The sequence below is a fragment of the Thunnus thynnus genome, chromosome 20 (assembly GCF_963924715.1).
Source record: "Thunnus thynnus chromosome 20, fThuThy2.1, whole genome shotgun sequence".
Taxonomy (NCBI): Eukaryota; Metazoa; Chordata; class Actinopteri; order Scombriformes; family Scombridae; genus Thunnus; species Thunnus thynnus.
Window position 1 is genome coordinate 2,907,031 of NC_089536.1, and position 26,955 is coordinate 2,933,985.

The 26,955-nt window shown below is 39.2% G+C and overlaps 1 protein-coding gene across 1 annotated transcript; it reads left to right on the forward strand.

Moving 5' to 3' along the window:
* Positions 1-622: 622 nt before the first annotated feature.
* On the forward strand, positions 623-25,080 carry st6galnac (ST6 (alpha-N-acetyl-neuraminyl-2,3-beta-galactosyl-1,3)-N-acetylgalactosaminide alpha-2,6-sialyltransferase). Its single transcript, XM_067576859.1, has 10 exons — positions 623-1,687; positions 2,829-3,193; positions 13,385-13,739; positions 15,563-15,728; positions 16,932-17,106; positions 18,425-18,563; positions 19,191-19,294; positions 20,984-21,067; positions 21,706-21,805; positions 22,332-25,080. Exons 2-10 carry the CDS (start codon positions 3,048-3,050, stop codon positions 22,500-22,502), a joined length of 1,440 nt encoding a protein of 479 aa, XP_067432960.1. The 5' UTR covers positions 623-1,687; positions 2,829-3,047; the 3' UTR covers positions 22,503-25,080.
* The last annotated feature ends 1,875 nt before the right edge of the window (positions 25,081-26,955 follow it).

Genomic DNA, 26,955 nt, shown 5'->3' on the forward strand with positions numbered 1-26,955 from the left:
TGAGTTGGCATTCCTCGTGCATGCCCGTCCTACAAGTGCCAATGAGCCTTGCCTTTGTGTGTGCATGTGTGTGTGTGTGTGTGTGTGTGTGTGTGTGTGTATATGTATGTGTGTGTGTGCCACCATTCTTCCCATTTTGACCGGGGATGACCCTCGTGGTGTCAGATACGCTCTCGCACACGTTCCCTCTTTTTCATTTTTCATTTGTAATTTGAACACAAACAGTCTCAGATGTCATCAATTATTGTTTTGTTTTGTTGTTTTTTTTTTGTTCCATCTCTACATGTATAACCCCTTTTTTTTTTTTTTTTTTTTTCCCGAACACGTAGCTCTTGAACGCACCGTTTTTTCTTACCTTGTTTTAGTTTAGTTTTTTGTTGTCAAGTCATGGTGATGGTTCGAAAACTGTGAAGAAGAAGAAGAAATACACGGTGACTGATCTATCAGTGAAAAGAGAATAAAAAGAAATACTGGAAGACACACTGTGTTCCTCATTTGTGTTTGTGTTGGTGAAAACAGACAATTGTTTCCTTGTTTCTGTCCCCCCCCCCCCCCCCAGCGTCCCATCATCCCTCGCTCTCTCAGACCATAACTCCTGGGTCTGGAGACGAAGAAGAAGAAGAAGAAGGAACATCATCAATCACTTCTTGTCAATACCCAGTGGAATCCAAATTCTTTGCCAAAATAGTTGTTGGTTTGGAAGCTCAATATCCAAATCGTTTAAGTACATAGTTTAGTTGTTTTTCCACATTTAAACTGTTTCTTGGAAGTGGATATTTTGCAGTAACAGCTCTCTAATTGCCTCTCCCTCTTAGCCGCTTTATGTAGACAAACTCGGAACCTCCTCAGGGATGTTTCAGCCCATACATCTGGAACAAAATGTCCAGAGCTGACCCACTTCTTCTCCTCATTTTCCCCCCTTTATTTTTTTTTTTCTTCCTTGCCCTCCAGCTTGTTCACTTCCTCCGGACTGCCAAAGCAACCGGTGGTGCGTACTGAAACGTGTCTCCCCTTTCAGCGCATTTCCTTTCTTTTCACATAGGAAACCGAACCCAGACAGGCACACAGACTATTGACTCTCACTTGGCTTGGAGGGCCCAGCTGACTGGCTGCTGGAGGGCTGGATGGATGGATGGATGGATGGATGGATGGAGGAGTAAATGGCTCTTGTGATTCTGGAGTGAAGTGTCTTCCTCTCTATATTTTGAATGAGCTGTCAGCTGTGTAGCAAGAAGTCGAGGCCGCATGTTCCTGCATGTCACTTGACAGTTTCTGTGTCTTCATACATTCATACATGTGTGTGTGTGTGTGTTCCTCCTCCTCCTCCTCCTCCTCCTCCTCCTGCATGTCATTCAGTGTGTTGTGATTCAGGGTCTCCACACATTGTGAGCATAGCAGAGATCCTTAGAGCTGCCTGCTCATGTCTAACTTTATTGCAGTCGGCAGTGGGCTTCCTCCTCTAACTCCCCCTCCCCTCCTCATGCTGTAGAGCTGAGGGGGTTGACCAATTGCCAGCAGCTGTTGCTCATTTCACAATGGTCCCGCCCATACAGTGCCGAGGCTGGCAGTGCAGTCGCTCCACACTAGATGAGCAGCACGGAGCTCTTCTAACTTACAGGAATATGTCTACAGTGTGACTACCGTTAAGGAGAGTTTGCTACCACAGCACACTGAAGACCGGCTAGTGGTGAGAAGACAGTTAACTCTTCTTTATATGATGTTTTTGTGTTATATATATATATATATATGTAAAGAGATTTCTGTTTCTGTGTAACGGAAACAGAGACAGACAGAGACGACAGAGTGGAGTCCTCTCAGTAAAAGGAAGAGAGAATGAGTCATGTCACAGTCTGATGCGTGTGTGTGTCCTCTTGTTTTCGCTCTTGACTCTTCATCAGTTATATCTAGAGATTATCTGATTACTTTTAAAAGGCATTAATTTAAAGTAGTAAACTTGGCTAAAGCTTTTTTTTTTTGTTTTTGTTTGTCTGGGGAAAAATACAGATTTCCTGTTATGTTCTGTTATCAGAGACATGGGAGTTTATCACCGGATCACTGCAACACATTCTTTCCATTCCCCATTTAGCCTCAGCCAGGAGACCCTACAGTGCACAAGCCTGGGAAACTGTATCGCTCACATTGTCATCAGTGCCTGTTATTATTTTCCTGATTCATCCAGTTATTAAGTGGTTACTCCTGATCGGGCTTAAGAAAGCAGCTGGAGACTTAACTCGAGAAAGAGAGGTTTAGGTAGAGCAGAGTTCAGCGGCTTTGCCTCGAGCTATGTTTATTACTCTGCTTACAAAGAGGTGAGAAGTGGAGAAGGGTGGTGCTCATAGTGTATGTTAATGGCTTCGAACTTCTAGTGAGACCTCACTTGACCACAATAGGCCAATGAGAAAGTATTTCCTTAAAAACAGGGTTTCTAGCTTCCTGCATTTGCTGTCACCCATCCGCTGCAGCTGACATTTTCCACATTTTGTTTGTTCAGGAAGAAAATGTTTCCTGTTCAGCTCCTCCTGGATAGGGTATCATGATTTTACATGTGGTTGTTTGTAGCTAGTGTGTCTTCTTTTGTATCTTGTAAGAACAGGAGTTGCCTGTACAATAAAGAGAGCAGAATAAGAATAAAAGGGGAACGTAAAAGGATATGATGATCCTGCACTTTGTGTGAGAGGGCACGAGCAAAGGTTTCATTAAAAAGGGATTATTTGGGACTCTGTTGACGCTTAAATATAAAGTTTCCCCCTTCTATCCTGCCTCCCCGAGTCTTTGCCCTCGTTCCAATTTTCTCTCTCTGTCTCTGCCACCCTCCCTCTCTTCTGTAGCAGTGTTGAAAGAAGCCCAGAGTGGAGCCCAGAGCCTGTTGAGGGCTAATTAAATCCCCGCCATCACCGACACCCCGCCCTCCCTCCTGTGGTTCACCAGAAAAGACAGAAAAACCGTCCTGAGCGGGATAGCATCCTCGCCTGCCTCCTCATGTTCCTTCAGGACGAGCAGAGGGCAGGGCCAGCACACGCACCGTGCCGGCCGGGGTCGTGAGCTCCATGACTGGGATGGCTCTCCAGAAGAGGCTGTTGCTCGGCCTGTTGGTTGTCAGCTCTGTGCTGTTCGTCTACATCCTGTGTGTGAACGTGGAGGGTCCTCTGTCCTGGTCCATAATGCCTCTCCGCTTCTCGCAGGTGTTGAGGAGGTGAGTTAAGGGACAGAACTTGCACAGGTGTTTTTTGTATACATGCTTAGGTTTTAGGTGACAACAGTCTAATATATTATGAAATGCAACTTATCAGACTTTGTCAGGGATATAATTATCGTTGATTTATTTCCATTGTTGCCCCTGACAACAGTGATGTTTTTAATTATTTTGGCTCTCTGACAAATGAAACAAATATCATGAGGTTAAAGTTCCGCTTTTACGCTTTCATGCCCTCATTTAATTTGGTGAACTGTGTTAGGGCATGTACCAATTTTTCATACATGGTTCCCACACTTTAGGACAATGCATCAGGATGGAGATCCTAAATGTACAGTAAGTCAAGCAGAGTGGTAAGGTCAGTAAGTCACATGAACTAGATCCAACTGATCATGTGTTTCACCGGCTGAAAACCAGAGTGAAGGCAAAAAATCCCCTAAAAACAAACAGGAAGTGAAACTGACTGCAACAGAGGTCAGACAAGGCATAATAATAGTAATACAAAGTGTCTGCTGATGTCTGAGGGTGCAAAGGACACCAAATGTGATGTATGATGAAAGAAAGTATTTAGTTTTTCACTTGCATAAAGTTTGGACTTTTTGAAAGACAGTGCCAACCCCCCCCCCCACTGGATTCTACACGTCCCATAATGCAACTTGATGGTATCTTTTTGTTATGTCGCATTCACATCATGTGGGTTGGATGGTAGACAGCAAGCAAGTCACCAAACAATTCAAGACGGTTGTATAATTGCAGAGTTGAGAGACAGATTCAAAAAGTAGAGTTATAATTAAAGCGGCAGAGGCTGAGATATCCTGACTTTTCATCCCTAGTATGGGTCAAACTCTAAAAACACTGGATACTACATTTCCTATAATGCAATTTAAAAGCATCTTTCATGAGTTTTTCCAACTCTAATCCTGTAGTTTGCAATGCAGACTTTCCGTTTATAAATTTTTAATACAAGCTCCAGAAAACTGAGCTAACACTGATTTCATCACTATGACATCATCAGGCCTTATCAGAGATACTATAAATACTCAGAAGACATGATTCAGCTGTTTTTATTCAGCTGAGTAGCACTAACCATGACTAGTGAACTTATTTGTGGAATGTCCCTTTTTAAAAATACTGTTTATTGACAATATAGCATTAAAGTCCAACTTTAAACTAGAATTAAACTGCCTTTTTTGGCTGCTACAGCAAACATGTCTGCTTTGAGAGAAATTAAATGATTTGTTGATAGGGCACAATCTAGTTTTACATCATTTCAATTAATAACAGTTCCATCATCCACTTAGCTGGAGTCTGTATTTCAATACAGCAAATCAAATCTGCATAAAGCAATAACGTGTCGTTCGATCATAGGCAAAGCAGAAGGTCACACTGAGCCTGATTGCATCCTGCTACACGCTACAAGAGCCACGTTAGCTCTCCTGCTAAAGTCTCCTCCTTATGTAACTTACAGACACGAACACACATCTTGTCCTGCACGTTAGCTTGTTGAACAAGTCACCAAACAAACATTCACCGGGGGAAAAGTGCACTGCTAACATCAGTTAGCAGGCTAGATAGCGATTTAGCTGCTAATTAAACAGCATGTGAGCATACTTGCAAATGTCACTCAGATGCTGGTTCGGTCGTTGCTCTTTAAAATCCTGTTCTGTACAGTGTAACGCTGGTAGCCTCCCAGCTAATGTCAATAGCTGGCTGAAACAAACAGGAGTATTTCCCCAAAGACCTTTCTTCTTCATTCTAATAATACAAAACTATTAACAATACATTAAAAAAACAGCAAAGAGGGATGATTTAATGTGATTCCAGTTGCACTTTTCAACTTTCCATGCACTTTGTATTATTAAGTGTCAAACTGTGTATTTATATCAAAGCTTTTAGTAGATAAATCTGAATGTCACAGTGGACTTTAATGTGAACAGAGTTTACAAATTGGAAACTGGTTATTCCCTTCCCATAAGACATGAACGTCCTGCTTTAAATGCTCCTTGCATAAAAATTTGGGACTCTTAATAAAAAAAACATTCACAATTCCCAAATTTGTTCCTCTGACGTGAATGTTAATACCTTCAGAGTCAGATTTAACCCTCATAGTAACCCTCATTGTTTCCTTTTTAACATCAAAAGCGCTTCAAAACAGTGCCAACACAACAAAAAACTTTTCATAGTCCAATAATACTTTCTGAGTGCATGGTTTATAGTATCCATATGCGATTTCAAAGGGCCTAAATCGTAGACAAGATGGAGAGATGATGAAGAATTCAGTTGTAAAATGGGAAAGGGCTAAAGGGTTAAACTCTGAGATCACGAGCGGTATGAAAAGTTCCATGGTTTTTTTGGAACCGCCACTTATTCCCCCTCTAGTTGTATCATTGTGGTTTTAACAAAGAAACCACACAGCGCTCCGGCTGCACTAATGAAAAAAAGGCCTCGGAGTTATTTCACTGGAGGTGGTCTCTGACACACGTAGCCTATGTGAAATGTAAGCTTTGTTATTGTGGGCAATGCTCCAGGTTAAAAAGCCAGATAAGATGCGTTAAGTCAGGGGGAGAGAAAATGGAAAAGATGGCTGGTTTTTCAGCGGTCTGTGTCAAGGCAATAAATGGTGAGTTCACAGATTCTTTCATATAAAAAGCTCTTTAATCTGGGTAAAAATAACCATGTGAACATCCACATCACTTCCCGGCTGTAGCTTCAGACTCTGGAGCTTTTAGATGTAACAGAACTCGTGTCTTCAGTTTCAAATTTTTAAATTGAAAGGTTTTTTTTTGTTTGTTTGTTTTGGCAAGACCACATTGAGATATAGTATTGTCAAAGCACACGTGTTATGATCCGGCTCAAGTGGCCGGAACAAAAGGGAGGCACACCATGTTTAAACAATAGATAACTCATTAAATCAAATTAAATGACGCAAAGCAAAGCCTTAACTAAATATTTAATAAGTCTGAGGTGTGGAAGTCAGTGGTATGAGTAGTGTGTATGTGATGCATGAGTGGAGAGTTTGTGTGTGTTGTAGGATGCTTGAAAGCAAGAACAAGGAACTAAAGCAACATAAACGAATCAAAAGTAGTGCCTGTAGGGAGATGCAGAGACGGGGGCTTAAGTAACCTAGGAACACCGGTCCCAGGTGTTCCGGGTTACTCCAATTAGTCACCTGCAGGGTGAGGAGAGACACGGGTTAGTAACAAATCAACATCACACATGTTAGTATTGAAATGAATGTACAGCATATCGAAAACTGACAAAAGAGGACAGTGAAATCCCTGCAAAATGCAACTTTTTAGTGGAAACCAATACTAAAAATGGAAACAAGAGGAGGAAATACACATTCCAAATGTAATAATTTTTATTTAAGCTTTAAAGAATAGGTTCACTTTTGGAAATGGTTTGTACTAAGAGTGAAATTTGATTTAAATTCATGACTGGTGATTTTAATTAGGAAGACAGATCTTTCCAAGGCTGTAATTAATGTCTGTCGCCTGTTTGGTTTTCACCGATTCTCTGATTAACGAACCGACACACATTTGTTCCTCCACTCAAACTATTATTAACCTTGTTTTAATGTCCGACAAGGCTAGGAAAGGTAATACAAGGAAGACAGAAAAATGTGCTGAACTGACAAAACTCTGGGACAATTAGGTCTCTGGAAAATTATAGCAAAGACACATTCATCCGTTGTCTGAGTAAAGTGAATTGGTCTCTTGTATTGCATTGTACTGACATGGATAAAGCATATTGTTCTTTTAAATATATGTTTTTAGAAGATAAAGTTGTGCCATTAAGGAGGTAAAGAATAAAATACAGGACAGAGCCTGGATTAATGGTGATACTCTGGTGGCTGTTAAGAAGAGAAATAAACAATGTGTTGGATACAGTAAAAGGCTGAAAATGTCAGTTTAAACACTGAGAACAGGGTTACAGCAGATAAGGAGGTGACGTCAGTCTCAGTAATTATTTCACATCGGTTGCCAGTAGGCTAGTTAAAAGGTTATTAGGCCAGACAGGACAACATGGAGAGAGTCATGTCCATCAGTCCTACTCTCAGCAAAGGGTTCAAGCTGATGGCTTCTCCTTGGCAAAGGTGACTGAGCAACTGGTTTTGATAATATTCCAGCTAGATTCTTAAGAAATACAGCTGAAATCATTACTGAAAAATGATGACTGTATCTGTCTGAGCAAGCTTTTTTTTTTTTTTACCAGTGATCTTAAACTTGTTAGTGAGTGATTCCTCTCTACACTCAACTATAGGCCTGTTTCTATCTTGTGTACTCTGTCTAAGATAATTGAGAAGATAATTTTTTATCAGATCGACAACTTCCTGTCGTCACACAATTTACTGTATGAATTTCAGTCTGGCTTTCAAACATCCCACTCCACCGACATTTATTGTATTTAACTGACTACACCAGGAAGGAGGTAGACAAGGGGAATTTGTGTGGTATCAGTTTGTGGATCATGCTATTTTATTGTCCAGCCTTGGAAGCCATTGATATTAATGAGACAGCAGTCAGATGGGTAGGTTATTCTCTGAAAGATAAGAAACAGATGGTAGATGTTGGTGGGTCAAAGTCTCATCATAGGTCTATAGACTGTGGAGTCCCACAAGGAAGTGTACTCGGACCGCTCTTTCTTCTTAGACCTGGTGCATGTTTGTATACGCTGATGACTCTGCAGCTCTGTCTCCCATAAAGATAAAAGCATAGTTCAAAGTACACTGAGTGCAGAACTTCTTAATGTAAACAGGTGGATGACTAATAACAAGTTCTCGCTCCTGGTTTTAACGTTGTTGTTTGGTGACACTGTGCTTTCAGCTAAGGAGTCATCAAGTACTTTGGCTGTGTGTTGGATAGCTGTATGTCAGGAGTGGGCCAGGCTGAAAAGATGCTCACCAAGGTCGATCAAAGAACATGTTTCTTAGCCAGAATTTAAAAAATTTCTAGACAGGAAAGCAATGGTGACCCTGGCAGGAGCTCTTGTTCAGTCTTATTTTGACTATGCCTGCTGTTCATGGTACAATGGCCTAAATAACTTAATATCTTCAAAACAGACTTCAAACTTCTCAAAACAAAGTAGTCAGGGTTATTCTGAAACTCACCTTGACCCTTCTCATTTTGAGAGACTTGGGCGGTTGAAAGTACAGGAAAGAGTCTCTCAGATTGTGCATTGTACATGAATTTGTGCACGGTAATGTCCTTTGTTCCTCCCAGGTTTATGAGTAACCTGGGGAGGGAAACATATGTGCACATGGCAATAAATCAGGAACCAGAAAATCTTAAAATCATTAGCAGGTATTGAGTAAGAGTGTTGGCACCGGTCATTGTATTGTATTATATTATTATTGTTGTTATTCTTGCCATGTCAGCTCTGCCGTCTTGACCTCTCCCCCACATACCCCGCATCCCCAGAGGGACAACACTGGAAATAAGCCTCAGGGCTTTGTTGTGTTATCCTGACTTTTCCTTGTATGTAAGCACTCAATGGCCTGGCAGTGCTGATGTGAGCCCAGATGAACACTGACACAGGTTTTTCTTGCTGTAATCATTCCTCCTGTTCATACTGATCATCAGAAGATCTCTTCATAAGGCACTTATAATGGAAGTGATGGTTGGGGACAAAATCCACAGTCCTCCCTCTGTGCAAAAATGTATTTAAAAGTTTATTTGAAGCTAATATGAAGCTTCAGCATCCAAATGAGTCAAATCAAGTAGATATCTTTCAATGTTACAGTCTTTTTAGTGCCAAAGTTCCTCTTTTTGTTACTATACTTCCACCTGCAGCTCAACAGGGAAACACTGTCCGAGGAAACACAAAGAGGGAATTTGATGCTAAATGTGTCAGATATCCACTTGATATGACTAACTCAGACTGCTGAAGCCTCATATAAGCTTCACATCAACTTTTAAATGACTGTGTGGACACACTGTGGATTTTGGCCTCCATCACTTCCATTGAAAGCACATCTGAAGGATCTTTTAATATCCAGTATGAACAGGAGGAATGATTACAGCGAGGAAAACCTCTTTCACTGTTACTATGGACATCTGACTGTTGTTTTAAGACACACTTGGAAAAATTGTGAACTTATCCTTTTAAGCTTTATTTATTCAGGAAATCTGACTGAGATCAACATACAGCCAGGATTACAATACTACGGTTCAGTCACAAAATAATCATTACAGACGCACAACTTAAAACAATCAGAAACATAATGAAGAATAGCAGCCAGTAAATCTTAAACCCTCAGAGGAACAAGTGTCTCTGACTTGAAGCTGTGTTGCAGGTTATTCCAGTAGTAAAGGTTTATACTGTGTTACCTGAAACCAGAGTTTGTATGAGGAACTTTTGAAGCCAACCTGCTCTGTGACCTCGTGACATGGTTATTAACTCTGAGCTCAACCAAGGATGTTAAGTATCTTGGCAACTTAGATAGCGAGGCCTCATAAATGAAGACACAGGTATGCTGGCGATGACCTCTGATCTTTATATATAACTCTTAAGCGGTGGGTGTGATAGCTGACTTGATAGTGTACAGTGGTTTAAAGGTAGGGATCATTTACCCTGCATTCCTAAAAACAAACCACATACAATACTTTATACATACAAGTCGTATTTATTTCATTTTCATCTTATTATTTTAATGATTTTTTTTCTTATCAGGAAAAACAACAGAGCCATGAAAACATTATCAGCTGCCTTTGTGACTAAGTTTAGAAACTGTTTTCCTGCAAGCTAGTAGTATAGCTCTACTACTACCACTACTACCAAGGAAATATGCTGTGCATCAGGTTATAAATTAATGAATTAATTAGATTTGATTGACAGTGGCATCTCCGTGGCAACATAAACAAACAACCCCACAACATTTGACCAAAAAAAATTTGAACTCGAGGTCCACGTATGTGTTAACAGACAGCGTTAACGGCTGTTTTGATGCAATAAAGCCTGTGAAATGTTTAGTTAATCTACGCCAACAAAAGTAGTTTGTTCAGTTTTGTTTAATAGCATGTGTCATGTAGATGATGTTATTTGTGTTCAGGGAGTGTAAGAGTGAGAACATTTCTTGGAAACGGGTAGTATAAAGCCCGTGAAGTGTTTAGTGTATGTACGCCCACCACAGTAATTTGTTCAGTTTTGTTCAATAGCATTTTATTGTGGCATGTAGATAATGTTATGTGTGTTCAGGGTGTGTAAGAGTGACAACATTGCAAAGACACAGGTTGTTAACGAGCCTACAGAGATTTAAGTTGGAAAGGTTTATTGTATTTCCCGGATATTGTTAAGACTGTCGAGGTCGTTCGTTAAACACAGTTAAAGGTGCAACTATAATGTGATGTTTTCAGTTAGTTGTACTGAGTAAGAGAGTGCTGTTCACACAGAAAATATGTTTTATGTACGCTCAATATTGTTTCTGTTGTGTAGGAAATGTTAAGGTGCACTGTTTTACACATTTAGATGTCTGTAGCGTTGCATACGGGATGCTTAAATTAAGTGAAGTCCACTGATATTACAGTTCAGAGATAGTAGAGCCGATGCTAGCTGAGTTAACACCACGATGATTTGAATAACATTGCTGTCAACTGTTTTACATATGTTTTGCACAGGTGACCCCTGAGCTTCATTCTTAACCTGTAACATTTAATATGTTTACTCCACTACAGAGAAACGGCTCTTAGAAAATATGTAGCCTATCCTGAACATAATTACTGATCAAAAATAGACGTGTTTAATTAACCACAGCCTCCCAGAGACTGTGATAGGTGGAAATGTTAAACTGAATCGAACGGTAGCTTTAGTCGTTGTGGGAGGTCGGCACGGCACCTTTTAGTCTAATAATGTGTTATAAAATGTACAAACAACAACCTGTCCTTGAGTACAAACAATCGATGCTAACATGAGTTTATCTGTAGGTTGAAGCAATGTGATACACTGAACATCTGTATTTACACATGTTGATCACCTGTCATTCATTAAGGTTGGTTATGCCGTGGTCACACCAGCTCTGTGTTCCGTTCTCAGTCAAAATGTTCTGGATCCACCGCTGCCTCTCACAAAAAAAACCTGAGCTCAAGGTCTGCTTTAAAAGCCTCAAATAGGGAAAAAACAAAATATTGTTGCAGGAGAACAATATGCACATATGGTTAGCGGCAGAATTTAATTAATATAGTTTAATTTTATCCTTCTCTCTTCCTTTCTACAATCTATTTCAAGGTGACCTATAAAACACAAACAGCACCGAGTTTCCTGCCGTCTCTGCAATTGAACCTTGGACTCTTAGTTTAACATTAACAAGTGCAAATTACACTTTAATACAGCAGCTTTATTACATTTGTGACCTTATCGCTGGGCTTTATGAGGTTTACTGACCGCTGAGAGAGACATCAGCAGCATCTGTTGCTTCAGGATAATAATACTGAGCCAATCACGAGGGGGGCGAGTGAGCGCCATGGTTACCTGAGGCTGAGGCACTCTTTTCTGTCAGCGTGTGTCTGCTGGTCATAATTTACAACAGGAACATGCTGAAATATTTGTTTTGAACAGTTTATGCCTATAAAACACTTCACAAAGACTCCACTGGGGGGATAACAGTCGTCCGGAAGAAGAAAAGGAGAACTTGGAGTTTCAGTTTAAATGATAAAGACGCAACATTTAACCCTCTGAACTTTTTGTTTTTTGGTTTCACATCTTAAGTATTTCGTCAGTAGTCAAACTTGGCAGTGCAACGAAGCTGTAAACAAAACCCAAGTAGCTTATCAGTATGACAACGCAGCTGAACGAATGCCAGACAAAATCCTGTCTGGCATATCTGTATGTCTATAAAAAAAAAAAAAAACCATTCATCCCACATGCCATACATCAGTTAAACCAGTAATTAATGGACATGCCAGTATTGTTTTTGAATAATGTGTATCTGGCATTTTACTTCTTAAATTGTCATTGACATTTTTCAGTCTAAATTATAAAGTTTTCTTTAAAATAACTAAACAGATTAATAGATAATAAACCCTCGTCAAGAACTAACTTTTACACTCAGCCCCCACTACTGTCATCACATTCTGATTTTTTGATTTACATTTTGCCAGAATCTGGTATTGGGAAATATGTGACGTCATGTTTTATCCAACCAGGACCCTTTAATTCATGACTGTATTCACTTTTCCAAGTTATGCAGTGTGAAACTAAGTCGTTAATTAACTTTATTTTCCTCCACAGATTTCAGATCCTCCAATTTCCTCATATACATAATCAATGAGTTATTGTGTTGAAACGTGACAAATAACATGTTGTGTGGCATTTGGCCGTGCAGATAGTTTCTATTTGCCCAGTATAATCCCCTCAGGCACACAGTCCCTTTTTTAAAAACCAGTTGTGAAACTGGTGACACCCTGTTCTGTGGTAGCAGGACCACTGTTTCATAGTTGACATTGTGAGGAGTGTACAAGCTGACAAAACAGAGAACAGTTTGTACACTGGTAGACAGTACAGTACGTTCATTTACAGTACATAAACTAAAGATATTAAAGGAAAAATACAACATAACCCTCAGCTGTACCCAAAAAAGACCCGTCTAAAAAAAAAAGAGTTATCATTACAATTGATGTGGATCTCCTCTAGAAAAGTACCACATTTTCCTAATATTACATTTTATCGCCATTATACCACAATGAAACATAAGAAAGTGCAACCTGCTTGTTCAAAAATATACAATAAATAACAACGTGCAACATTCTGCAAGTGTCCTCTGTTTTATACTCTGTAAACATAGCAGACATTCTTCACCTTTTTAAACCTGATTCTTTACACAATAAATCACTTCGCCAAAGCAGTGCTACGGCTGACCCTTTTTAAAGGAACAAGTCAACAGTTTTGGAAGTGTCATTGCTTACGTTCTTGCTGAAGATGTTAGTGTAAAAACAACAACTGTTTTTTTTCTCATATACAGTATGAGCTGGACTATTTCTTGGCTTGGAGACACAACAAGACCGCAGGAAGTCACTGCACCCGGCCAAGAAATAGTTTAGCACATAAAGCAAATAAGCCAAAATGTCGACATGTTCCTTTAAGAAAGCGCAGGTCACCACATGAGGGCATGTTGACGGAGACGAAGGCTTTCAGATGATTCATGTCCAGCAGTGACCTGCCCGGGCTAAATGCCAAATGTTGTTCTGTTCTCCGCAGCGACTCACAAGACTCTGAGGAGCCTCTCGACAGACAGATCAACAGCGACCAGCGGACCCATCCGCCCCCCACCTCCACCCGAACAGTTCCGCATGAACACACACGTGCCACACACACTCCAACTTTAAAGACTCAAACATCCACAGCTGCTGGACACAAACCAGCAGAGGAAAAAGTCCCGGATGTCCCAAAGTTCAGCTCGAGATCTGATGCTGTGGATACAGCAAAGACCAGGACCAGGACCAGCACCAAAGGCCCCACGATGCAGCCTCGGAGGCCCACACAGGCACCTGGACCGACAGAGCCTCCCTTCATTGGAGACACTTACATGAGTGACAACGTCCCTCCACAAACAGTGAGTTCCACCTCTTTATCTGTGCAGACCTCTGATCTTCTTAAAATAGATAATGAAGCCATTAATTAATTGGTTTATTAACATAAAATTAAAGCCTCTATGTGTAAAATGTTTATGTGATTATAGCATCTGTCAAATGATTCTGCTGTCATAAGATTTTGTCACAATAAAGAGTGAAAAGACCTAAACTGTGTCTGACCAAGAAATAACTTAATGCACCGTAAAACGACAAATTTGTTTTGTTTTATCGTTGTGGAAAACAATTTTGATGTTCAACTAATCGTTTAAATCATTTATCATGCAAAAATGCCCAAAATTGACCGCTCAAATGACCGCTTTTATCTTTCTTATGTATTTTGAATTCATATCTTTGGGTTTTGGACTGCTGGTCAGTCAGAACGAGCAATTTAAAGACGTCATCTTTGGTTATGGGAACCTGTGACAGGCATTAAATAGGCTAAACAAATGTAATCAATTGAATTAAAAAAAAAAAAAATCAATTAGTTGTGCCTAGTGCGGTAGATTATGGTACATAATGAACCATAAAATTGCAAATTGTCATTTTACACTTTGGTTTTTCATCTTTAGAGGTGCTGTTGGACAGAGCTAGGCTAACTGTTTCCATCTGTTTCCAGTCTTTATGCTAAGCTAGGCTAACCAGCTGCTGTCTGTAGCTTTATATCAAACGCACTGATCCAATTTGTTTTAATTGAAAACAAGTAGCCAACTATGTGAGAATTTAATGCTTTTCTCTTTTTAAAGCATATTTTGAACTGAATATTTTAGGTTTTGGGAACTTGTGACAGACATTTTTCACTAATTTTGAACATTTAATAGGTTAAATAATTAATTAATTATGCAAAAATAAAGACAGATTCATTGTAAACTTCTGATGTATGTGACATAATCTTCTGTATAAACTATGGAGAAGCAGAAGCTTTCTATTCCTTCAGGCAGATGGTTGCACGTGTGTTTTTGTTTGTCTCATTTGAGATGTTGTCATCGGGCGGCTCCCACACTTGGGCGAGTCTGTCTTCCCAGTACATACGTATCAGAAAATTGAGTCATGTCTCCTAGAGCCTGGCTCTGTTTCACCATCTCCCCACTACCTCCTAAATATGTGTCATCGACACTGAATCCTAAATATGTGTCATCATTGCAGAATGTTTTTGTTGCCTTGTCAGATGGTCCAGCGAGGGGAAAATGCAGAGGAAGAATGGGAGATATTATGAAAAAAATGATAGGATATTGTAAGAGTTTGATGAAAAAAATAGACTTATATGATCAATCGGATCATTATCATATGATTTTCTCATGTATTTTTGTATGAAACAACCTGCAAAGTAAAGCCTGAGTTGCACTTAAAGCTCTGAGCTGTTACATGAGAAGCGAGTGCACACAGACTGGATCGATAATTGAGTCCACAGAGAACGAGGAGCAGATAACACAATTAATGAGATAAAGTTGTTTATGTGTTTATGTGAAACCTTTTCATGCTTCCTCATCCACCCACATGTGGTTTTGTGTTTTATGCATCGGCAAAGTGTGTCCGTGTAAAGATCAAAATGAATGTTTCTCTTGTCGAATGAAACCTCCAGCATCATTCCTCGTGTTTGCGTTGTTCTTTTGTAGCCGTGTAATTACTGGATAATTGCCTCCAGTGAGTCTGGAGGTTAATATAGAGGCTGTGCAACCTGACGAGGAACTAATGATGCTGGCTTTGTAACGATCATAACTGTATGTTGCTGCTGTGTTGTGGAGGATGTGAGACTTTCTGCATGTGGTCTGATGATAAACGAGGCTGTGTTATCTGCTCCTCTCAGGACTGCCCCGATGGTATCAGAAGTAGAGTTGCAAAAACAGACTTCGGTGGGCGTTTTCTGAAGAATATTCCAGTCCTACAGTGGGCCAACCACACCACACGTGAACAGCACCAGCGCCTGAGCAAATACCCAGGAGCACATGGCTGGGGAGGGATCGATTACAAGAGTAAGTAACAGAGTATTTGGTTGGCTTAAACTGAAATGAGTTTTGAAAGAACACATAATAATTTAACAATCCCCTAAATCAGGGCCAGATTAACCCACTAGAGAGCCCCGGGGGCAAAAAATGAACTGCAGTCCCCTCTTGACCCCCCTTAAGGAGCCAGTATACTCCATCAGAACTGCTTGTTGGATAATTGAATAGCTCTTTTTATAAAAACCACAACTACAATCATCCCCTAACCATAACCCCGTCGTTATTATTGTAGCCATGACGATGAAGGTTGCCTAACTTGGAAGTAGTAGCTTTAACCAACACCACGTTTCTTCAGTTCAGAACAGCTGTAAACACATTTGATTTCCGACACGATCGGACTACATGTCGTACAAACCAGTTCTGTGTATATATATATATGTGTGTGTGTGTGTGTGTGTGTATATATAGTATACTGTGTTGCACAAGTCAAGCAACAAGCTTTATTGTATTTAACCTGCGTTAGTTGCCGGCAATTTATTGAAATCAATTTTATTTAAGAATATGCACTATGTAAGTATAAAAGCAAGTGAAATTCTATAGGTGATAAAACCAGATTTTAACAACAGGAGCTCAAGAAAAAGATGCATGAAATCTTGTGTATTTCAACTCTTTCTAACGGTGTCTTTATGTGTGTAAATGAACTGTATATGTGTCCTTTTGTTTGCAAACTGGCTTTCAAATTGCCCTTGAGGTGCAAGTAGAAAGTATGAAGTCTGCATCTGAATATCATGAGCAAATACAGAAATTTAATAAAAAATCTCCTGCTAACATGACCCTCATGGTGGAGACGTAATGTTCGACCGTCTTTTTATAACAATAATAGACATGTTGTGTAGACACTGAAGGTCCTTCAAAGCTGATGATGTACTGCCTGTTTTATTATCAAAAATTTGCTTTCCAAATATGGGCCTCATCATAGTTAAGATGATTATCATGTTGAGATAATAGCAGCTTCCTGTCTGTGGGCCCACACATGAAGCCTCGGGTGATTTCTTTCTTTTCAGACCAAAACACAACCTGAATCTGTGGGCGAAGGCAATTACATAGGCACAAAAAAATCAGTTGTGAAGCAAATCTTTCTCTCATGATTCATGGTTCTTTTTTTAAGACCGTGCTAAATAGATTACATCCAGATTAACTCTGCTTTGTGTGTGTGTGTGTGTGTGTCAACAGCGCTGGTGGAAACTCTCTCTGTGCTCAACTCCTCTGCTAACCGGCAGATGTTGGACGACTGGGAGAATCACAGCAACGGATCTGAGTGTATCCGATGTGCTGTGGTGGGAAACGGAGGCATACTGAAGGATTCAAAGAAAGGGAAGGAGATCGACGGTCACGACTATGTCTTCAGGTAGACTCTGACTCTGGCTTTGTAAAATAATCCTACTAATCCTAAGAGTTTCCTTCCTAGAGCACAGTTATATCCTGACAAACCCAAAAAACCTTTTATACATGTTTTCCCCCAAAAAATGTGCAAATGTGCAGAGCAACAGACAATTTATAATCTTTTACAGTTGTAATAAAGTCACTCAGACAAATGAACCTGGTAAAACTGTGTCATTTTTATGCAACGTGCAAGGAAAACAGTAAATAAAAAGCATTATGTAACTTAAAAATACAATCAATAATTTTATTATAACACCCCCAAATCCCAAATTATTATAGTACATCCTTCAAGATTGTAGTTTTTATACAATCTTGAAAACTGCGTTATAGTGCTCCACAAATTTGCAGTTTGTAACATCACTGAATCATCAAATTTGCTGTAACACCCCTAAATCCTACAATTTGTTATAGTACTGAATCAGGGCCTAAAGTTTGTAATAAGACATATATAATAATAATAATAATAATAATAATAATAACAATAATAATAATAAGACATATGTCACATATTGTAATTGTTATTACCAGACTATTTTTGTTGTAGCACCTATAAAATTTGTCATTTTTATAATGACAAATATATAACATTTGTTCTAATGTCCCCTCATCATAAAATTTATTATAGTTTTCCTCAGTTTTGTAATTTTTATAATCACAAAATTTGATGTAACACCCCCAAATCCTAAAACGTACTATAGCACTTCCTAGTTGTGTATTTTTTAGTGTATAATCCACTAAATACTCAAATCTTAACACTGTTTGTCAATGAAATCAGGGGGAGTAAATAGTTAAAATCTTGAGTTAAGCTAAGGATTTTTAGCTTTTTAAACTTTTATCTGAGTTAGTTTTACTTATAAGTTGGGTTGACAAAGGTGAAGCTGACAAAACTGCTCCATCAACTTGATACTTGAAGTTTTTTTGGTGGTACCAGCACTGTCGGTGCCTCAACAAAAGCAGTGAGTGTAAATAGTTAAATTCAAACGATGATATGAACAGAGGAAGCTAATTAGAGTTTACGATTTTCAGCTGGTTTGGAGCTGAAGGACCCTGAACAGCTGCTTCTCTCATACCTCAGGCCCCACTGGTCTCTGATGTTTGTCAAAAGGCATTTCTGGCAGTAAATCTGAATCAGTAGAGTCCTCTCAGTGCAGAGACTGATGTGTGTTTGCTGCATTGACTGATGTTGCAAATGATAATTAACAGAACTCTTGTTTATGTTTCCATGCACGTCTTTGTGCTTGTGTGTGTTTTGATCCGTGTTTGTGGACACTTGTGATCTTCAGGACCAACGGGGCAATCATAAAGGGCTTTGAACAGGACGTGGGGTCTCGGACCACCCACTACACATTCTCCACCAACACACTGATGAACTCGATGAGGAGCTATGCGGGCGTTGGGTATAAAGGACCCCCTCTGTCTGAGGTCAGCATAATGTCTATGGTCTTAAAGGGGACATTAGATACTTTGTCATTCATATGCTGTTATAATGTCAAACACGTAGGTAAAAATGTCGCCTGTGAGTCAAATGTCAGGGCTTCAGCCTGCTCCGACGCTCTGCTTGCAAAGTAACCTCTACGTCTCCATCACACTGGCCTACAAATGGCGTCTGTTCTGTAGTATTTGTTGCTAAGGTTGTTCCACGGGTTGTTTACGTTGTTCACTCGCATATTTCGTATCAGGCTCCAACATGTACAGATATGCAGTAAAAAATGGGGGAAAAGAAGCAAAATCTGGCTCCTCTTGTTTGTTTATGGAGCCTCCAGAGCTGGCTGACCAATCAGAACAGAGTGGGCTCATCAGGAGGCGGGGCTTTAAAGAGACAGGAGCTAAAACTGCCTGTTTCAGACAGAGGCTGAACTGAGGGGGCTGCAAGAGCCAATATGAGATAAGATAAAATAAGGAGTTTATATCTGTAAACCACTTAAAGATATTCCAGTAATATAAAAACAGGAAATGTGCATGATACCATCCTCTTAATGGTAAAACACAGACATAAAATCATAAAATAATGAGGCCTGGTTCATATCAAACTGTGCTGCTCTCCAACAGGAAACACGATACATCTTCCTGCCTGATCATGACCGTGATTACCTGCTGATGAAGGCCGCGGCCACACACACTCCAGTAGAGAGAGGGAACGAGAAAGGCAAAGAGTAAGGACCGCTTACCGAGAGCCGTCGTAAAAGATGATGCAATTTGAGTCTTGATAATGTGCTCGTCATGTTCTTTTTCCTCATTACGTCTCTCATTCATTCACAACTCTTTGTACTTTATCAATCTGCTTCTCTTGTAGTTTTTCCAGAAATCACAGTCTTGTTTGCTGTTTTATTTTAGATGTTTTCACTCTTTCATAATGGTTATGTGTATGCAGTGGTGGAAAATAACATACTTATGTTACAAAAGAATACATTTACCAAAGATCTGAAGTACAAATTATGAGGTATTTCAGAGGGAAATGTTGTTCCTTTTACTTCGCTACATTTATCTGACAGCTGTACAGCAGATACAAGTCACTTCATTTTTCATATATATGATCAGCTTATATCATATCAGACTTTTTGTTATGAACAGTTTCCAACTTGTAAATAGCGTTCACGTTCAACAAGCAAAATGTAATTACGACTTGGACGCTGTGATATATCTGACTTGTGTGACGTTTGATTCGGTGTAACTTGATTTAATACGGATGTAGCTGAAAACCAAACAAAGATGGACGCCTTGTGTCAGCCAAAGTCCATCATTCTAGGTTAATTAAACCCAGATTTAAAAAAAAAAAAAAAAAACTAAGTCTGCAATCACGCAACAATCTTGAGTTGTCTGAAGCTCTTCAATGCATAAACATATCAACATGGGATTTTTTCATCCCATATTATGTGTAAATGCACGAATAATAATAATCCAATAATATAATAAATAAAATAACACTCTGAAAGTGGCATTTCTGTACAAGTACTTTTAGTTTTGATACTCTAAGTACATTTTCTGATAGTACTTCTGTACTTTTACCCTTTTAATTCTACTGTTTTGTCTTTTACTTTTACAGCATTGTATAAGTACATTTTCCACCGCTGTGTAAATGTGTGTATATACAGTGACTGTGCAAAAGTTTTAAGCACTAAAAGTAAAGAGAAGATGCTCATGAATACTTTTTATTTATCAGTTAAATTCATGCAAAGTTCAGTAAACAGAAGACACTTAAATTAAACCAATATTTGGTTTTCTTTATGACTCTCTGGCTGTATATTTGGGGTCGTAGTCACGCTACAGAATGAATCCCTGATGGTTTTACATTATTTATAAGAATCTAAACATCTGTACTGTATGTAGTCTGGTTCAGTTGATGGTAACTGGTTTTTTAGACGAGTAAAAATGGTTTAAAACTAGCCGCAAATCTCTCACACAAGCTTCTTCTTCAAAATCTAAAAATCCAGCACACTGGATTAATAGTTCTGCAGCTCTGACATGTAATTGCCGACTCATGGTGACTGAGCAGCAACATACTGCCATAAACTGAAAGCTAAAATCTCTCTACAGGCTGATTTGAGTTTTACTCTTTCTAGGCTTGTTGTACAGAGCACCTGGAAGCTGAGCAGTTACAGTTGTTGCATCAGTCACTGTTACACATCGTCTAATCTTCACCATTTCCATATTCACTCTATTCTCATGTTTTGCAATGCTTGTGTCTATCTAGAGGAAAGAGCTGAAGTGCAAACGCTAGCATGTAAATGTTTAAAATAAGTACAAAGCAATCTTATCTTCTGCTAAACTTTCAGTCTTTTGATCTCGTAGGTGGATTTGTGTGTGTGATCTTTTGTAAGTAATATATCATATTTGCTCCACAGTCCAACCAAGTACTTCGGAAAGGACGTGTCTGCTCGAAAGTTGAAGATGTATCACCCTGATTTCATCCGTTACCTCAGAAACAGGTGAGAGAGTAACACACGTGTCAAATAGATAAACTGAAACCAGAGTGTGCTGCTGCTGGAAAGTCCCCACACTGTGACAGAGTTCAAAAGAGGACTGTGATGTCAAACTATCAATACAGCACTCCAGTACTCTGAGTATTTCCCATTTTATGCTACTTTATACATCTACTGCACTACATTTTATCCATTTATCTGACAGCTTTAGTTACTTTGTAGATTCATATTATTAATACAAATTATTATCAACTAATAATATTCTGATGTATAGTATTTTCATAGATTATGCTATCTGGCAGTATATAAAGTAGTTAAAACCTACTTTTACCAGCTGCAACATTTGTGATTTTCATGCATTTTAATGTGTCAATGATTATAATCCATTAATATAATATACTGTATTATTCTGAAATCAGCCATTCTGCATAATGACTGCTTTTACTTGTGGCACTTTAAGTATACTTTGATGCTAATATTTCTGAACTTTGAAAGCAGGACTTTCACTTGTAACAGAGTAAAATATCTGATTACTCTTTTCACCACTGCAAACTACTTGTGTGCAACCTTCATGTCTTCTTTCTCTCACTTTTGCCCAGTTAAAGCTCCAGAGTGACACTACATATTTATTTGTTTTGTTGCAGATTCCTTCGATCTAAAGCTCTGAAAACCAAATATAAGGACATTTACCGTCCGTCAACAGGTGCCACGATGCTGTTGGCTGCGCTGCACACTTGTGACCAGGTAGGATCCTCCATTGGTGCACTGTACATTGTTGTTTATTTACTCTGGTACAAGGCTGCACTTGTCTGATAGCGTGAGAATGTTTTGACTCTTCGCCGATGGCCTTGTAAGAGCACGTACTGCATCTCTGATTGTGTAGCCTTGATGAGGGGCTGATAGTGACTCATTCAAACCACAGTTCTGTAGAAGTGCACTTAGGAAAATGAAATTGTGCAGTGCCTTGCCAGCTGTTTGATTTATTTAACGGATCACCCCACAGTTCTTCTCAGAGTCCAAAGCATGTCATCACTTTTAAGAACCTGTTTTTCAGCCTGTCTACAGCGGAAATGGAAATAAGCTGGAATATAATGACTCAGGCTAAGTGGGTCAAGTCAAAACATGAAGTAAATTAAATCACAAATTGAAAGCCCACTGCTAACTTTTACATTTTGGTAGATTTTTAAGGTAATCAGATGTCAGAACGTCTTTTAATTCTCTGTTTTGTTTTGTTTTTTGACTGGCTTTTGTGCTTCCTGTGCTGATAAAGGTGAGCGCATACGGCTTCATGACCCCGGACTATAAGAACTACTCTGACCACTACTACGACAGAAGCTACCACTCGGTGGGCTTCTTCATCAACCACGACCTGCGTATGGAAATGACTCTGTGGCAGCAGCTGCACCAGGCGGGGCTCATACAGCTCTACATGCACAAGTGAATTAAGATCGACCAGAGATGAAGTCATTCTGTCTATTCAGCATACATGTTACCGGCACAGTCGAGGGGAGACAGGAAGTTCAAAAGCAGGTGACCTTGCCTGTCTCCTTTCACAATGACTGTTCATGACTCTCTGACTTGAGCGAAACAAACAAACAGTAGCAGAGGTTTTCTTTTCATGAAGGAAACAAGGATTTTTTTAATTTTTATTAATTGACAGCTGCTATGATTGTTTAGGCGCAGATTTAATGTTATTTATCAACCAAAATTTTATCTAATTTTAACAAAATTTCCCAGAAAACATATTTTTGGTGATTTTCAGGTCAGAATAAGTCCAGAGAAATAGGTTAAAACCAGGTTAAATATGGCTGAAAAGATTTTAGCTGCTGTAGCTGTGTGGTCATGTGGTATTCAAGCTCCCCAGAGGATAAATCAGATCAAAGCCTTCACTTATCTACTGAAATATTTCATCATATACCAGACGGATTGGCACAAACCTTTGTACAGATGTTCGTGGTTCCCAGATGATGTATCTTAATGACTGTGACTTTTCATGTAGCGTCACTGGCAGGTCAAACTTTCACTTTTAGGACCAAATACCTGCAAACCTAATGACATTCCCATCTGCATTTAGCTAATTAGCATTTAGCATCAGCTATTTAGTGCTAATTTACAAATGTTATCATGCTAACACACACAGTACACATCTTATCTGTTAAGGATATGGATGGTGATTTTCTATATTTGTCTTATTGTCAACAAATACATTCAAGTATTGTGTGTGCATCCAAAGCCTGATATATCTTATTCCTCTATGCTGTAGACCTCCGTTGTCGTCCAAAAACTATTAAAAACCCGTCAGTTAGCCACGCTGCTGGATGACATGTTCCTTCACCACAAAGATTACGGTCACGTTAATTTTTTTTAAAAATGGCTCCAAAGACTAACAACGACAACAATCACATTTTCAGTCTCTGGAGAGTAGTTCTGTGTAAGACAGTTGCCACTGAGCATGTGCAGACACGCAGATCCGTTTACAGAGCTTCACTAGCTTGTTTTGTTACATATCACAACCTCTTGACTTTGTACTGAAGTTTTTCAAGAAATTTACAATGTAATATTCTAAATATGGCATCTGACTTACATAGGACTACTCTCCAGAGACTGAAAATGTGATCACTGTTATTAGTCTTTGGAGCCGTTTCTAAACAAACTAATGTGACCAAACTCTTCTTAATGAAGGAACATGTCATCCAGTGCAGCGCTGTGGCTCATTGACGTGTTTTTAATCGTTTTTGGACGACAACAGGGATCTACAGCACAGAGGAATAAGATATATCAGGCTTTGGATACACAGACAATTCATTGTTGACTTGGCTCCAAACATGAGATTTTGTTGACGATAGGAAAAATAAAGAAAATCACCAGCCATTGTGAGCTCACTAGCATTAGCATTTGGTTTAAAGCACAGCTGTGAAGTCCAGCTGAGGGAAAGATGACCCTTCACCCAGATTTAGTCCGGTTTCTAACTTGTTTTGACCTGCAAATCACCAAAAACATGTTTACTGGGAAGACTTTACTATACAATCAGTCTCTGGCTGAGTTTAAGTGGAGTTTCTTGTCTGTATAATAGAACATGTTGACAAGGGACAAGACTGCAATTGAGTTGGCCACTTGCTTAAAATATCCTGTTTCCCCGCCCTAAATAGATGGTCAGAGCACTGCTGGCAGTGGCCATGTTCTATTCTGACATTTACTAAGACTATTTTCTCTCTTTGAGTCTGTCTGTACTGTAAGTCTGCGTGTGTTTGACTGTGGAAGGTAAAAAAACCTAAAAAAACACAAATATTTGAAACTGAAATTGTATTTAGTTTAAGAGACTTAACTTATTTTGTCTTTGTTCTTGCCTCCCGACTATTTTTTTTAAAGCACACAAGTGTACTTTTTACTTTTTATGTTTTAAAAAGATGCCACACTGTGATCAGAACACCGTGTGTGCTCTACTAAACTTTCAGTGCCTTTTTAATGTGAATCAGTAGTTTGGATAAATGCATTGTGAGGTGAATCAGGATGTTTCCATAACAATAACACAGACGAGGATGTTAGCTGCCTTTTCTCTCCGTTTGGATTTTGAGACGGTCACCGAGGTCTCTGGACTCCTCTCTGAGCCACGACAATGAAGGGTCGAGGTTCTGGGGATTTATCATCACCACTCATCTAAAACTTGACTAACATCTTCAATAACACAGATTTACTGTCTGTATATTTAAACTAATAAGAAAAATATCTTTATTTCATTACTAGCAGTGACAACATACTGTATGTATGTGATGGAGGGAAGAAAAGAAAACCAAAGACTGCAAATCAGGGAATATACTGTATGTGTGTATATTTAAACATTTGCTTTTTGTATAATACTGAATCGGTATATATTCAGATTCAAGTGATCCAGTCGTCTGAAATACTGGATTGTATTTTTACTGAACGTACCTGGGGAAAAGGGGAAACCTTTATAGTGCAATTTCTGACTCTTGTTTTCGACCTTTTTACAATCTGTATAAAAGGAAACTGTGATTTTATCTCTGCTGGTTTGTGGTTATTTCTTCAGCAAAACTTACAGGTTCCAGAGTTTTGTATAATTTCCTCGAAAGGGACTGATAAAATTGGCACACTTCCAATTAATTAATTACAACTAAGTGATAGTGTAAACGAGTTTAAATGTGCGAAAATGTGAAACTTTTGAAACTACAGGAAGGTGTAGAAATTGAACAGTTTGAGCAGAAACCATCCATTGTTTGTAACCTGAATTGTCTCAGAGCTTTGTCTTTATTTCCTCTTTCTTTAGTGCCAAAATATAAACAGTTGTCTCAGGAAGCTCGCGAACACATGATAAGAATGATGACTTCTAAAATAAAATGTCATTGAAACTCTCTTTGTCACAAAGTTCAACAGGAAACAGGAACACAGATGCTGCAAAAGTCAACGTGTTACTGAATGTGTTTATTTGTTTTAGTGAGATTATGAAGTCAGGTGGTGGGTGTGAGCTATTGCCTTCTCTATAATTTTAGCAGACAATAACACACTCAGATCAAGCATAAATCATTAGTTTTGGACACACAGCAGCCAACCATTACCGCACTACGTTTTAAACAACTTCAAAAATATCACTTTTCCACAAATCTTTTTTTTTCTTTTCTTGTGGCACCGATAACAACAGTCCCTTAATTGTTGATCCACAGTTAGGAGGAGGAAGAGCCTTCTGTAGGGAGGGTGGATCTGGTATGCAGGGCCTCTCTTATCTTTCATACTCTTTAGTGGCACTATGGAGCACAGATGAACTCCTCGGTTTCTTCTCCATCTTAACCACGTCTGAGGCCTTTGTGAGATGGGTAATGGAGACACATAGAGCCCAGATTTGTGTGTGTGTGTGTGTGTGGTCAGGGTGGGGGTTGCATCAGGGAGTTACCGGAGCCATGAGTCAGGCTTTGCAGCGCTGCCAAAATGTCTGGCAGCAGGATGTTACAATTACATGCTGCAGTTGGTAGTATGAAGCCTCCAGCCTGCAAGACAAGGCCTCGTACAGACCGCAGTATGAGCAGATGGATGTCGTAATGGGAACAAATGATCAGTTTTGCATGATGTGAAAAATTTGCATAGGTTTCCCATCAAAGCATGAAGCTGCAAAACAAACAGCTCAACTCAGCTTGACATTTCCAGTGGATGATGCGGAAGGTGGGAATGTTATTTAAACTGAAATGTTTTCAACAGTGGTGGAAAGTAACTAAGTACATTTACTCAAGAACTGTCCTTAAGTGCAATTTTGAGGTACTTTACTTGTGTATTTCCATGTGATGCTACTTTATACTTCCACTCCACTACATTTCAGAGGGAAATATTGTACTTTCTACTCCACTACATTTATCTGACAGCTTTAGTTACTTTTCAGATGAAGATTTGACACAATGGATAATATAACAAGCTTTTAAAATACAACACATTGTTAAAGATGAAACCAGTGGTTTCCAACCTTTTTGGCTTTTGACGTTTTACAAAAAGCAGTGTGTAGTCGGGGTCACATTTCACATGTCTATGAGTTGTTAACAGCTCCACCAAATAGCGAAAGTCCAAAAACTGAAAACAGATTTGTGTATCAGAACTTTGTTTTTTCTTCTTTCCTCTCCCATTAATCATCTCACGACCCCTCAGATTTATCTGCCGACCCTTTGGAGGGGCCCGACCCCTAGGTTTGGAACCTCTGGACTAAACTAGCTAACTGTATATAAAGTAGTGTAAACTAGCTCCACCTCCAGCAGCTACAACAGTAACATGTTGCTCTAACACTGATGCTTCACTATTAATAATCCATTGATGTCATATATAATAATATATTAGTCAGAGGGACCAAACCACTACTTTTACTGCAATACTTTAACTACATCAAGCTCATAATACTT